The sequence below is a fragment of the Caloenas nicobarica genome, chromosome 8 (genome assembly GCF_036013445.1).
Source record: "Caloenas nicobarica isolate bCalNic1 chromosome 8, bCalNic1.hap1, whole genome shotgun sequence".
Taxonomy (NCBI): Eukaryota; Metazoa; Chordata; class Aves; order Columbiformes; family Columbidae; genus Caloenas; species Caloenas nicobarica.
In genome coordinates, this window is record NC_088252.1 from 4,294,396 (window position 1) to 4,309,994 (window position 15,599).

At 42.4% G+C, this 15,599-nt stretch overlaps 1 protein-coding gene across 2 annotated transcripts in view; it reads left to right on the forward strand.

Annotated features, from left to right (window-relative positions):
• Positions 1-15,599, forward strand: part of PPP2R3A (protein phosphatase 2 regulatory subunit B''alpha) — a 56,527-nt gene that overhangs the window by 424 nt on the left and 40,504 nt on the right. The window contains exons 2-3 of one of the 2 annotated variants that reach the window (XM_065640126.1): positions 12,385-12,443; positions 12,538-14,821. In XM_065640126.1, coding sequence (XP_065496198.1) covers positions 12,836-14,821 — 1,986 coding nt within the window. In that variant the 5' untranslated portion in view covers positions 12,385-12,443; positions 12,538-12,835. Of the gene's footprint in view, positions 1-12,384; positions 14,822-15,599 lie in introns of both variants that reach the window. The other variant, XM_065640125.1, reaches the window with a different exon arrangement.

Below are 15,599 nucleotides of genomic sequence, written 5' to 3' on the forward strand. Positions count from 1 at the left end.
TGCGGGCGGGCCCGGCGGGTCGGTGTGCGGGGCCGGGAGCTGCGGGCGGGCCCGGCGGGTCGGTGTGCGGGGCCGGGAGCTGCCGCCCCGGGGAGCGGCGGGTGTTTCGGGGAGGGCGGCGGGGCCGGCGGGCTGAGCCGCGGTTGTGGGAAGCAGCGACTGAATGGAGTTACAAGGAGTTAGAATGTAACACACAGAGGACATACTTCTCGCATCGCACGCCTTGAAGTTGGGAAAACCACTAGTGTCGGTGGTTTGGAGGCCGAGACTATAAATTGTCTCAGAAGAGTTTTGACAAAGCGCTGAAAGGCATAACGGCTTCTAAGCACAGGGCTCTGGGTGCAGTTTCCACTTCAGGTGGGCCGGAGCTGTTGGTTGTTGTAAAGCAGGAGGTTAACGCTGCTGAAGGATTGTCTCTGCTTAAGCTTTTCTTATTTTATGAACACTTGCCGCTCACCTCAGGACCCTGGGTAGCTGGGCCTTTCATGTTTTCAATGCAGCTGTTAATTTATAGTCATGAAAGTAGGATTTTTTTTTTTTCCTTAAGGATTTCTTCGTGATCGAGATAGGGAACAGATTTGGCTACAAGACTCCTGGGTTCATGGGCAGAAAAATCCAGGGTCCTGGGCATAAACCTGTAAAATTGAGTAACTGTTGGAATGATTTATGAAAGGACACCAGAGCAATTTTCTCTGAAGGTCATTGGACTGTACCGGTCTCAAGTAATGTAAATATTTTTAAGCCCAGGACTTATTTTATTACCTCTGTTCTTCACACTAAAGAAGGAAGCCTTGGAGGACATGCTGTTCTGTGCCCCCATCTTTCCAGGCCAGCAGTGTGAAGGGAAGGATTCAGGAGAAAAGGCAGGTAGTCCCCAAGCTGTTTGCTATTAAGGTGCTGCCTGAAAGGCTGAGTATGATTTTTTGGTGGTGTTCTCACAGCTTTACCTCATGGGATCTGATGCCTGCTTCAGGAAATAAATTTTCAAGGTATTTATTTAAAATACCTACCTCTTCTCTTGATTATTTCTTGTGAATCTTACAAGCTTGGTAGTTCTGTTCTCACGGGTTGGGTAGGGGGAAGCTATTTTCCTGAGAACTTTGAGAAGATTGCCAGTACTATTAAACTTCTCTCCATGTTGTAAAATTATGTATTTCATGTCTGATGGTTCTGAGAAGTTGAAGCAAGAGACAGTGGTTTTTGTGTGTTGTTTTGTTTTTTCAGTAGCTATGTATCTGGAAGCAGCAACAGTGTATCAGATGAGACTGATTTGCATTTGACTTCATATAAAATAAAAAAGCTGAAGTTCCCCCTTGGCATGTAGCCAGTTTCCAATACCTAGACCTTTGCAACCACTGTCATGCGTCATGTTGTTTTATACTCATAATTTGCACAGAGGAGCAGTGTTAAAAGTAGCTATGGGCAAAGCTCCTCAAGTGAAAGTTGACTCATCTGTGACTGCCAAATAGTGCAGAGATTCACTGGTAAAGCATCTATTTTATCTCCTTCAGCTGCGGCTGGTGGAGCAGGTGATGAATATTATGGCTCAGGCGGTTCAGAAATCTCTGTAGTGGAGCCCTGTGGTCTAACACTCCCTGCTGGTAGCCCTGGAGGTGTAAATATGATGCTGCACTGTGGAATTTGTGTTTTTTCCTTTTTTTTTTTTTTTTAAAGGATCTGTCTCCATCCTTCCTGCAGACACCTCTCCCTCTTTGAATTACACAGAAAACATTACTTTAAACAGTAACTCTGAACTTGGTATATCTTGGTCCAGTACAGGGGTTGCTGTGCAGTCTTGCTTCGCTTTCTTTGTGTAAATGTTTTCCATTACTGTTTTAACTTAAACGATTGCATGCTGTTCTTCTTCGTAAGACTAGGTTTTCTCCTGCTATGCAGAACTGAACTTTTCTGAAGACTAAATTAGAGCTTGGATCTTGTGCTCCAATTCTGGCAGAAACTGGACAGCAAAGTGGAACTGTGAGAGGAAGGGAATTTTCTTGTTCATAATTAAGATAGTTAAGTGCTGTCTAAATGAACTGGTTCCATGTGTATTATGGGACAAGCTTCTTCTGCCAGACTCCACTATTGTATTTCCTCTGCTGCTTATGTCCGTGGATCTGATTTGCGGAATTTCTGATCTACAACTGTAAGGGCAGTTACAACTGAGCAGGTGCTGTGCCTTGAGCATATGAAACACTCTGTAACGTCACGTACTTTGGAAAATCAGGCCTGCAACAGCAAAAAGTGATGTTCTCTTTGCTACAATTCCTGCAGGGCAAATGAGGATAATACTGGAAAATAATTTAATATTTAAGTAGCATGCAAATACTATACTGATGGAGAAATTCATAATTGTGATTGCAGAACAGTGTATGAATATGGTGCAGGAAGGAATACTTGAGGTCACACCTGTAGTGAGTGAGCTTGTTAAAAAAGACTATTTTAATTAATATTTGGATTCATGAATGCAAATGCTGCTGTTCACTCAAATCAGAATAAGAGAATCTTTACATTTATCTGGTTTTCTGTTTCTTGTGTGTATTACTTATCTTTTTAATCTGCTTCTGTTTAAATACACAGGGAAAGAGGGATAAATGAAGGGAAGTTCATTTTTGTTTTGTAAACATACAGGGGAAATTACTTCTTCTGTCTTATTGGGATGTTGAATTTAAATATCTTTGATTTTCCTTGGTAGAGGAAAGAGGATAGAAAAATTATGCTCCATTAAGTTATGTGTTGCTTTGATCGCACTGATCTGTGCCTCTGGTGTGGGCTTATCAAAGTCATGAGCCATAAAAGCTGTAGCAGTGCCAAACTTGTTGAATGCTAGGACATGCTGCACCTTTTGGTGTAATTTGTTATGTCTCAACAGCTGCTCCTCTTTGGAGTGTGAGCTGGAGGCTGGCAGGAACGGGCTTGTGGAAAGGATGACTGGTGGAAATGACTGCTTGCTTTTTACTCCTGTGATTATGCCTCAGAGGATGGGCACACAGCACAGAACCGGAGCATTTCTCCCCAGCTTGGCGTTTCACCTACGGAAGAGCTATAGTATTCCAGGAGGAGGAGGTATGGGCTCCAGGTATGGACTGGGAGCTGAGACTGCCCTGCAGAAATGGACTGTCAGCTTAGACAAAGAGAACTTTACCACAAATCTTGAATGCATGAGGAAATAAGTGAATAAAGAGTAGCGTGATACAGATAAGACATGGAGAAGTCGTATAGGACAGCAGTGAGAAATGTATGAGCTCCGAATAGATGGGTAATAAATGGAAAAAAAAATTTATTAAATTCAAAACTTGCCCTGCAGATAGCTAGCTAGTCTGCTGCAGGAGAAATTTTACTTTCCCTACAACCATCTTGGAAACTTGTAAGTTATCTGTAGATTGTAACCTCAGTATCACCAAAGGTTCATGACTGAGGGAATGCCAATTTGGACTTTCCCTTTGTTATCTTAACACTTTGATAAAATCACTTTAATTTGTGTGAAGTAAGTGGATTCTATTAATACTAAATTAACTGATTCCAAGGAAAGTAAGTATCTTGCTAATATGAAATTATCTCTTTCCATGTAGGGTTATAAGCAGTCAAGAGGCATCACTTAAGCTGGCTTTCTGAGCCTTGCTAATTATGTGCTTTTGAATCTCGTTCACCTCCTGTGTTTTCTGGTTGGTCACCTCATTTTCAGTCAGCATGACAAAGCTCGGTCCTACAATTTATTTTTTTAACTCTTGCCTTGTCACATTACCTTATGTTGAAGCTTATTGGGGGCCTGCTAAATGAGCTAAGATTAAATGGTAGTTCTATACAGACCTGTGGCTGGAACAATAATTACTTGGCAAATTATTTTTACTTAACAGATTGGTGTTATGTGGAAAAAATTGTGTGAGCTTTTACTCTCTTGCTGTCTCATCTGTATAACTGGAAACCAGTCTCATGGGACACAAATTCCTGTCTGGTCAGTTTTAGTTCCAAGTCTCTGTGCAAAGGGAAAGTTGAAGCAAGGTATTTCAGAAAAAGCTGAAAAGGGTGAAATCTTTCTTGACATTAACTCTCCTCCTGCCCAGCTGAGACCCATAATGACAAGCTTTGCAAGGCCCACAACACAACAGAGTTTCTTGTATATTTGTGGTCAAGGGTGCAACATGCTGGTGTTTGTGAAGGGTATAGCAACACTGGAATATTATTAATAGATAACCCTGTGACTTAATCTGAAGGAATTACACTGAATAATACTGCATTCACTAACTGCTAGTCAGTATTTTGGAACAATAGTTCAGGGTGTAGTGCCAGGCTTATTTTTAAAAAACAGAGTAGACTATTGTTACTGATACTGGCCCAGTCTTTTTGAGTGTTGGGCTTGCTTTATGTTGCTGCCGTAGATGTGAAGAGGCTGTGTTTAAGTTAGTGTTGGGGGATTTTTTTAGGGTAAATCTGCTGAAGCAGGTTTCCTAATGTAAAAATTGACTTCTCCAAATCCATACTGACTGCAAAGCAGTGTTTATCGTCCTGTCATGGATGGCGATTCTCAAGGTCATGGCTGCTCGGAAGCCTGCCTTGATAAGTGCTGCCATTGCAGTGACCTTCATGGTTCGCTGTAAGAATGCCGAAGTCCAGCTTCAGCTGGTAAAGTAAAATGCTCTGAAGCTATTTGATGAGAAGGCACAAAAGACAAGCGAGTATTCTGCTGTTTCTGGGTTTTCAGGAGTTTAACAAAGTTCTTTATGAATGCTTAAAGGAAATGAACCGCCATGGAGTAGGAGTGTAGCTTTTTCAGTAATTAGTACCTGGTTAAAGTGTAGGAAGAACTGTCAGTTTTTCTAGTGAAGAGTAATCACTAGAGGAATCCCAGGGGGATCTGTGTTCAGGCTTGTGTTGCTCAGCATAGTTAGAAGTGATCTGGAAGGGAGGTTAAGTAATGAAGTGACAGTATATGCTGAGAATCACAAAATTAGGGGAGCAGGAACAAAAGGTGACTGGAGTTGCAGAAGGTTCTCACAGTACTTGTTTGTAGTCAAGTGGTACTTGATACTACTAGATATAAAATGGCATACGAAGGGAGAAACAACGAACTGTGTGTGCAGTGGTGAGCTTTTAAGAATCTGGGCCATTCAGGAAAGAGATCTTTTAAGTAATGAAGATAAAGCTCTGTGGAACTCTCTCAGGAGCAGTCCAAAAAAAAAAAAAAAAGGCAAATAGAAATGGCAGGTCTTTAGGAAAGGGAAAAGGGAGAGGGAACAAACCAGAATATCATAGTATAAATCTATGACATGTTTGTGCAATGGAGAACATACCTTCCAGAAAGTTAGGGGCTGACATTCTCCCCTCTCCAAAGATTAGGGAAAAACATAGAACAGCATAATCGAAGCAGCTTTTGTGAGAAGAGTAACTAAATAAACTTGGGCTTAGCCTGGAAAATACGTGATTGGAAGTAAGACGGGAAGGAGGAGGGATTGTGATGGTGATCTGCAACCATGGGAATGTGAAGCAATTGCTCTCTGTTAACTTTTTTTATCACCTGAACATGGCAAGAATGACAGGACATTGAATGGTGCCCAAGCAAAAGGTGGTAAGTTTTGACAGAGGAAGTATTAAAACATGACCCCTTGATTCCCCGGAACCTTTCTGGGTGCATGGCATCCTTCGATGAGGAGTTCCACAGGTTTGCTGCATGTATGTTTGGTTTAACCCACTTCCTATAGCATTGCTTCGTCGCACCTAGTTGTTGTGTTGGAGGAGAAGGTGAGCAGTCAGGCCCTATCTACCCTTTCTATGCCATTCGTGATTTTGTAGAAGATTATCATATTTTTCCAGAGTCATCTCTCTTCCAGTCTGAAATCCCTGGTCCTTATCAGTCATTCCTTACAGACAAGCTGTTCAAGACCTTTGGATCATTCCTGTTTCTTCTGAGACTGTAAGAAAATTTTGATCTTTAAGAGTCAATACCTTCCTCTTACATAGGGTGTTCTATTAGTAGTCCCTGCACATTTTACAAAGGACAAGAGTATCGTTGTTCCCTCTTGAAAGACAAGTAGCAAGAGGGACAGAATGTATGAATTAACCCAGGTGGTTATGAGAGCAGCCACTTGAGAATGTATAATCTGAAAATAGTGAGGCTCGGAAGGGGAAAGCACTACGCAGTGATAATATTAGTTTTTGAAAGGCAGTTGAAAAATTCATTTCTGAATGTGGTTCTCACCTGTTTGGGATACTGTGCACAGTTTGGGTTCTTGCATCTTAAAGTGTGTAGTTGAACCAGGAAAGCTTATGAGGGGCAGTGGAAGTGACCAAAGGTGCAAAATGGCTTCCATACAAGAAAAACCTGATAAGTGAGGACTAAACCCTGGGAAAGAGAAGGCAGAGGAATGACCTGGAATTCTGTCAGCTTGGGAATGCTGGGGACAATATGCATACAGGGCTAGTGTTTGTGCTCTGTTTCAGTACGAGATCTTGACATAATGAAGCTGCTGAGTGACAGAATTGGAAGGGATGGTAGATGGTGAAATGTCTTGTCCAAAGTTGCTCTGGATGTGCAGAGTTTCTGTGGAATCTGGGGGATGCCCAAGCCCATGGGAGGGAAATCCTTTGAAGGTTACTAATTACATAGAAACCACATCCAGTTTCACAGTTCTCGTGAGTTGAAAACAGTGGAGGCCAGGAGAGTATTCCTAGGAGATAGCATATGTCTTCTCTAATACTATTCCCTGAGCATTAGCATATAGAATCATAGAATTATTTTGGTTGGAAAAGACCTTTAAGATCGAGTCTGACTGTTAACCCAGAACTGCCAAGTCCACCTCTAAACCATGTCCTGAAGAACCTCATCATATAGCCACTGTTGGAGACAGATACAGTTGTTCCTGTAATTTGTCTGATGTAACTTGTCATCTCAAAATTAGATTGTTTTTTAAGCTCAATGGGGTGATCTTCTTTCAGGTGCCTGCCTCTCTGCATTGCCTACTGAGAGTACCTAATACTTCATTTCTAGATAGCTTAAATCAGATGAATCGCACCTCTCTTTTATGCTTTTCTAAGAACAATAACAAATTCCAGACAGAATTCATAAAAGGACTATAGCAATGACTTTGAAGACATTTCTCTTCCACACTCTCTCTGGCAATCCTGGAAAAGGCTTAGAGGTGGTTTAATTATAGTGTGTCAGTGCTTGTGGTTGCGGAAATATATCTTCTGAAAGGTTTTGTAAGTTGGGTTAAGAAAGCCTTATACCTGTTTGCTGGAACTTCATGTTGAATGTACTCAAACTGGAAATAATGCCTCCTTTTTTATAGGGTGTATAATTAAATACCGAAGCGCTTGAGCACGGGAAGAAATGTTTTCTGGGTCAAATAGGAGTTCTCAGTTTGACTAGGTCAGATCTTCTGACCTGGGTTATGAGGGCAGGCAGGATTTGTAGCCATGATGATCCGCTGCAGTGTCTAATGAAACAGGTTGGTATTAAAACCTCTTAAAACGAAACTCGGGATGCCTTACCAGTGTAGGTGGTACAAGCACCTCTAATCCTAAAACTTTGCAGGTGCAGTTGTAAATAGTTTCTTTTAGGACAGCTGAAATGTATTTGTGTCTGTGAAATTGCCGCTGCCCATGAGGATTGAAAAGTTATCACAGCTGTAGTTCCCATCTAAGTCCTATGTATGAAAAAGTCCTTTTGGATTAACTATACATGCTACCATTAAGGACATCAAAATGTTGTAAGCTGTAAATATATAAGAAATATAGGGTAAAGGAGCAACTCAGGTTTCTTTTCTTCAGTAGAGAAGGGAAAGTTATTATTTTTAGTCTCCTGTTCAAATTATTTTGGAAAGTAAATTGTGCAAATGATGGCAAATTGTAGATTGGTTCCTTTGGGTTCAAAATAATTTATGTAAGTGGGTCTTTGTAACACTTCTGCTAAATTCAGCAGTGGATTTGTTACAAAAATTTCCTACCACAGCTACTGCTGATGTGATTCTATCACGGTTGGAGCATCTGGTGATGTTTTTAATACTAGATTTTCAAAGAATTTCAGTGACTGTATAGAACGCTGTATAGCTTTACTGGTGGTGACGTGAACCCTGTTGATTCTGGCAATGCTCACCTGGGCCATTGGAGCAGCAACTGGCTGTGTGATCAGACACCCTTGGGATTTTGTGGAGTGGGGCCGCTTGTTAGCTCATTTACAAGCTGCAGAACAGCTCTACTGAGTGAATCACCTAATCTGTTCCAATCTCCATCCTTAGAGTGTGCATTTGTGGTGTGCTTTGGACTCTTAAAGTCTACCAGGTTCTGACTTGAGCCAGATATTAAGTAATGATACATCTCAGGGTCCAGTACCTGGAAGATTAATACTCTTTTTTTTTTTTTTTTCTGATTATTTGACAAAGTACCAAAGATTGGCTGAAAGTTGTGCTTTGCAAGGAAACATTGCTTTGTTATAATATTTGCCTGGTTTTGTCTCCTGTAATAGAGAGTTTGCTCCTGAATCTGCTTTGTTCAGGAAACTGTTAATAAAAGTCAAGCATTTCTAAATAAGGGGATGCAGTTACACGCTGCTTTTGGCACCACAAACTCCTCTAAGAAGATAAGACCTGACATCTGATTACATAGCTAGGATGCAACTATATGGATGACCATCTAAATGGCAAAACTGTTATTCTGTCTTTTACAAGAATACCAAACTTCAGAGATTATCCTACCACGTCTTCCACTAGAAACAAGCACGGTTGCACAGTGACGTCCATGCTGTGTGCGGGTGCAGAGGGGGCTGGTTGATTCCATGCTGCATGTTATGGTGGCGTCTAATTTCTGATCGCTAATGTTGCTGCTCATGCTGGAGAGAGTTGAGGAAGATTTTTGCCTAATTTGAGTCTTTCAGAGGGAGCAGAGGCCTGTCCTGTAGATTTCTAGACTTCAGTTTGCCAGTAAGTCAGTGCTGGCTGACAGTTCCCATCCAAACAAATTGTCATTGTTCAGTTATTTAACTCCAGCATGATCTTTGCATGAATAGAATTTCTTGTATGTCATATAGAGTAACCTTTTATATCATTAGTATCTGCAATAATTTTTTCCTTTGGGAAGTGATTCATGTCATCTCGCAGATTGGAAAGGCATAAAGCATTATTCTGCAGTCACACAAGAAGCCCTATTCATGCATAGTTTATATTGTGAAGCCAATCCTGTATCCTCAGGGTTGGAGTTGGTTTCGTGGCAGCAGTCCTAATTACAGAGTCTTTCTACGGTATCTCTGAACTGGGGCCTGTTCTAGAGCCGAAACTGGAATGAGATGGCAGGCCGAAAAGAACAAAGTATGAATGTTTTTTAATGCATTCAGTCTTTCTGTTGTTGCTATTCATAAATAGTAGGTTTAATCACCAACCGAAAGTCACAATAAAAGCCCATTCAAGCAGAGCTTGAGACCATGTTCTCAGATCTGATAACATGAATACTCTTCACCTAGGTTTTGTCTTGACTAGGTTAACATCCTGGATCGTGTTTGACAGATCACTGTAAAATAAAGCTGCAAGCTGAGCATGTGCTGCCTTGGCCAAGCCAGCGAAGAAACAAGAAAAACAGTTTCTGCTCTGCATCTGTACACGTTCGTGATGCCTATACATATTTTTTTTTTTGTCTTGCATAACCGCAGTCAAGTATTCCAGCACCTTGAATAACCTTAGCATGTTTTTGTAGACAGTGATAATAAGGTAAGTAGTAAATAATCATTAAGAAGCCATTAGTTAATCTGGCTGAAAAGAAGATATCAGGTTTTTGATATTGATTCTTTGATTATTTCCTTCTCTCACACAGCAGTAAAAGGTGCTGACAACAGAGCCAGGAGGTAACAATCCTGTGTGGGCCTTAAAGTTTGTGTCTGGATTATGTTGATATGTGATAGTACCAGAGAAACACAGGTAAATTGGAAGGACATTAGAGAATGCAGCAAATGTGGCTGCAGGGCCTGCCTTACACTGAAGCAGGAGGGGTTGACTATTTGTAATGTGGCTGAGCAATGGTTTAGGGCATAAGCACCTAAAATTGTTTGGGAAATATAAAATGGAGATGGTGGGAAGAGCGTTGTTATTGCACGTAGCTAGAAATACAAAGTTGAACTAAAAAAGGGTCAGTTTAGGTTGAGAATCTAGGAGGCCTTTTCATTTAAGAGCCCCTTGTGGAATAATCTCCCAGGCACAAAAAACTTTGAAGGTGGCTTAAAGAATTGGAAAAACTGCCTTAGTGCCAATAGAAAGGGTACATGTGTAGGGAGGAAATTACCCTTGGAGCCATACAGGAAAAGGAGACAGTCTAATGCATTATTTCTCTAATTAAGGAATAACTTAATGAAGATATCATCCCAGATTAGGTATAAACCCAGATTATTTGTTGGTAAAAAGAAGGCCAGTCTCTTTGCTGTATATGACAGAGGGAGGAAGGAGCTCTGAGGAAGAAAGTGCCATAATTTTTCAGAAGTAATACTAATTCTTCATCAAATCTGCTGTCCTGAAGACCTCTGCTTTCTCTGAATGTTATCTAACTTTTGTTTTGGGGAATGCTCAGAAGAGGAAAAGCAACAGACTTCTTGCCCTGGATATGTTAGACAGAAGGCACTCTCAGGGAGTCCATGGATGCTTAGACTTTCTGGAGGCACAGAGCACAGGTTTTCCTGCCTGAACAAAGACCATTAAGTCCTATAAGATGCTGGGGAGCCAATAATACCTTTTTTTTTTTTTTTTTTTTTGCCTGTGGCTCTGATTCAGCACAGCATTTACCACACCTGATAGTGAAGCCTCAGAGTCAGTGACTGGAGGGTGTGGAGTCTTATTACCTGGGTTTCTGCCTGATGATATAAACACCCCGGGGTTTAAAAACGGTTCTGTTGACGCCCTTTATCCCCGGCAGCCTGACTCACTGGGACACACCTCATACCTCTGCTCATCCCTCTGGCCGGCCCTCCTGCGCCGATGGGGCTTTGGGGCAGGGCCAGCGGTGCGGAGGGGAGCAGTGCGGGACAGGCATGGGACGGTGCCGAGGAGCTGGCCCTGGCACAACATGCAGCTTGGCCTGCGGGCTTTGATAGGCAGGTGGTGGCCTGTTACAGGTTCTTCATCTTGAGTGTGATCGTTTCGATGCTTTATATAATCCAAAGAACAGATCAGGAAGGTTTCTTTACGGTGTGCAATTCTACCTGATTGCAATGAGCAATCGTGGCACACTACGGATCTCATCAAATACTCTTAAATCAGTGCTGCTCAATTTCAAATTAAGGCTTTAAAATGAGAATGTTGAGCAGTCTTGTGCTGTTCCCAGTCCTTAATTACAACAGCACCAAGCTCTAAGGTACTTCCCTTTTGCGTGATACGTTTGTACAGGCTTGTGAGCTTAGATGGGATGCGTGGAGGGCAGTCCTTTTATCTCACAGTGCAAGATACTGAACTTTAAAAACAACAAAATAAACCCATGCTGTAGTGTGACTTAGTCGTGATATGATCACGTTTTATGAAGTTGTTTCTGTTTGTACAGCAATAGAGGGTACTTAGAATTTAATTGAGGTGTTTTAATTTGATTGGTGAAGTATTAAAGATAGATGAAGCAATGTCTAAAATTTAAGACCCTTAAATCTGGGATTTTCTATCTGTTCAAAGTTAAATAGTGCTTTTTTTTTTTCTGGTGCAATTGTGATGATGATGATAGGAAATGCAGCTGGAAATGGCTATGCTAAGTATAAAATACCGAATTCCTAGTTTTCACAGGCTTAACCTTTATACAAATGTTACTCTCTGCTCTTGATGTCTATGCCAGGGGACTTACTAAATAAAATGCACTGCTATTTATGGTTGTAAAAGAATGAAAAACAGTTATTCCTCCTTAAAATATTTTGCCATGGTCCCAGAGACCTTGGTGAAAGGCTAATGGAAGCCAATGTGGCCTTTACTAAAGGCTGTGCATTCTTAGAGGCATTCATCTACTTTGCTGGAGGCTGTTTGCAGCTTTTTATAATCCAGAGAGCTTGGAAATCCTGAAAGTGCTTTAGAGTCTTGGAAAATGAAAGCCAGAAATTCACAACACGATCAAAATGGTTTGCTCCATTAGAATTGAAGGTGATGTTTCGTTCAGTCTGGGGAGGGGGAAAAAAAAAAAGCAAGTCTAAAAAAGAATTAATGAGTGGTTAAAATAGAGCTGTTCAAATGGCAACACACAGCCTGTGTATAAATATAGGCTAGCTGCTCAGCAGTGTTCTTATATGGTAGATCTGAGGGAAGGAAAAATATCGGCCTACTCTTATTCTGCAGAAGCCTGTGTGTTGGTTGTTACAATCTGGCGCCATATGTTTGGTGGCAGACAAGGCTGCGTATTATATGGAAATTATAACAACTCTTGCCCTTTTTTCTGTTGCAGGGACCTACCTTACCAGTGTGAGAGGGGAATCTCACAAGCATACTGTGGATTTTTTGTCTGTACGTGCTACTTGGTTATATACCTTTTACTGACACACCTGAAAAGAGAGAAGAAGGATCAAACAAAAATCATTGTCTTGTCACTTCTGCCTAGGAACTGGCCAAATTTTATGACGCCTGCTGGAAAAGATACCTGGACCACTCGAAACAGAGCAGCTAGAGTGCTGCATCTCTGGTCAGCAAAGGGTTCTTCATGGAATACAAGAATCATGTTGCCTTAAGTTAAACTGTAGGCAAGTTGCACTAATTGTTGTAACTGTACTGCTGATACCACTCCAGACTTCACTAGGCCTTTCCAAGGCAGTAGTTTTTCACGTAGTTCAAATGTTTTTATTAAATCTGGTGTGGTTGTGAAAAGCGTGGGGGCGGGTGAACTTTTTCCTGTTAAGTTCATGGTGAATTTTGAAGCCTCACTTCCAAGCGTGATCTGTGCTATGGCAGCAACCTACAGGCTGATGGTCACTTCTGTGAACTGCTACAGCAGTGTGGTGATAGACCAGCACTTCCAGCACGCCGTGCATTACTGCACAGGGACTTGCCAAGTGTTTAAGCAAGGAGTTACGTGCATAGTTGCCCACCACGGTGTCTGTGCAGAGCTCAGTGTCCAAGATGCCAACCCGGACCAGAAAATTTCTGTTCCTGGAAATGAGGACTATCACCAAATCCTCCCAAATAATCCAAGAATCAAAAAGGGCTCTTCGGTGCAAGCCTCCAGCAGTTTAAAAGACATTACTGGTGAGGCGATAAACCTTGCCAGTGGTAAAATAAAGGAATTCTCCTTTGAAAAGCTCAGAAACTCTTCCAGTCATGTGGCCTACAGAAAGGGAAGGAAAGTTCGGTCAGAATCATTCAGCAGACGATCATTTGATTTTGACTTGATTTATGGGCACTTCAACAATGATGAGAACTGCCCTCCCTGTGGCTTTTTGCAGAGCCCCTTACCTGTGGAGAAATGGCAGGAGAGCAGTGATGCTCCCGAAGTCAGCATGAATCCCATGGTTCCCTTCTCCTCTAATTCCTTCTCTGAAGAAAACTTCATTACCCAGATTTTGGAAAAACACAAGCTAGATGGTTCTTCTGGTGGAGATATTAAGGTGTGTTTGGACATCTTGCTCAAGTGCTCAGAGGACCTGAAAAAGTGCACAGACATCATAAAACATTGCATCAAAAAGAAGTCTGCGGGCAGAGCTGGTGGAGGGAATGGCAATGATCCCCTGGCTAATTCAGAAATGATATATATGAATCTGATGACAAGATTTTCTTCGTACCTGAAAAAGCTTCCCTTTGAGCTCAAGCCACCAGGACACAAGGAAGCTGGTGACTTGGCAGACCTAGTGAACTGTTTTCATGGCTTGTCACAAGCTCCCTTTCCCCCCGTATTTGGAGATGAGCAGCCGCCGAGGTATGAAGATATTATTCAGCTGCCATCCTCAAGCGCAGCTCCTCTCGGAGCACCAGGTGATCAGGGTGAGGTGACAAACACCCCTCAGTCCATCCAACCAAGTACTGTGAGCTTTACCTCAAACTCCCTTCACAGTGTCCCCCAGGAGGACAGTGTGAGAGCTGTGAAAGATGCTTGTGCTCTACCTCAGTTACCAGCCGTGAGCCCTTCTGACTGCACACCTTCCACTGAACCTCTCTACATTGAGGAGGAGTCTGACGGGGAAAGAACATTAGGGAAAATAAAGACAGCAGAGCAGAAAGGGAGCTGGGAGAGTTTAGAGCGCAGCTACCAGCTAGCTGGTTGCTCAGATCTAACTGCCGGTGCTAGAGCAGAATGTACCAGAGTGGGAGATACTGAGCTCTCTCACACTTCTGAGAAAATTACTCCTTTAAAACCAGTTTCAGATTCTGTCTTGCGTGGTTCCCAAGCTGATGGCTCCAAAGCAGGACAGATGTGCAGTCAGGTGGACAAGGAAGAGATAGACAAACTGCTGCTGGACTTGGAGTGCTTCTCACAGAAAATGGAGAGTACTTTGAGGGAACCCTTGCTAAAGGAGAGTGAACCTGCCTGTTTGCAGGTGTTTGGCCGGCAGGGTAGGCAGGAACTACCTGTGGCTCTTGAACCCAAAAATAAACCTGCTGACCCCACTTCCCCATTGTCAAAAATCATGGAAACCAATGGGCATAAAATGGAAGAGGATGACAAAGCCCTTCTACTGCGTATCCTGGAAAGCATTGAGGACTTTGCCCAGGAACTGGTGGAATTCCAGAGAGGCAAGGGAAGCTTGTCCAAGGAGAGGGAAGTGATGCAGATTCTTCAGGAAACTTTAACAACTCCTTCGCAGTCCCTCCTTGCAGGGCAAAAAAGCTGTGCTGGGGCTGCATCCAGAGACTCTGTTCCAGCTTCAATTCAGCAGGCCCCAGAAGTGATTAAGGTAAGAGAACCAAACTTTTGATGGGATAATAAAACAAGCATGGGAAAATGAGGGGGGGGGGGGAACTTCATCTGCCAAATGACTTGTATTTTGGATGCTGCAGTGTGGAATAACATGCTTAACCTGGCAGAAATGTAGCATTTATTTAAATACGAGCAAAAAAAAAGGAAACTAAAGCTTGTAAGCAAACGAAATGTGCTCTGATGTGTGGCTTCACCTTTGAGCTTTTTCCTTCCCTGCTGGTGCTCCCGTAGGCTGTTTGCTTGTGGTTTAAATGGGTCCTGTGTAATAGAGAGTAGAAACAATTTTTCAGCAAACTGTTATTCCTGGGAGCGGGTATTGGTCTGCCGCTCACCAGTTCAGTGAGAACTGAATGTTCCACCTCTCCATTTCCCGTCTCTGAGCAGACTCCAATGGCCTTTGTTGGCAGTAAAGAGAGAGAGATCCCCCACAGCACAAGAATTGCAACCTACGAAGATGTAATTTTCATTTCCCTGTCCCCAGTGCATGGAGTACTTGTGCAGTCTGCATTGCTTGTAGCTCTCAAATGAGGAGTAGGTTTTTCCAGGAAAAAGGGTCTTGATGGGAACCTGCTTTAGAGGGAAGCCAAGGCTGTCTGTCCAGCCTACAGTGCTTTTGATTTGATAACAAGTGCCAGTTTTTCAAGACAAGTTGATGCCAAACTTCTGAGTGAGCAGAGATTATAGAGAGGGCTTCAGTTTCTGAAATCTGCCTTCCATGTAGGCACTTAAAAAGTGCCCGGAGTATAAGCGAACTT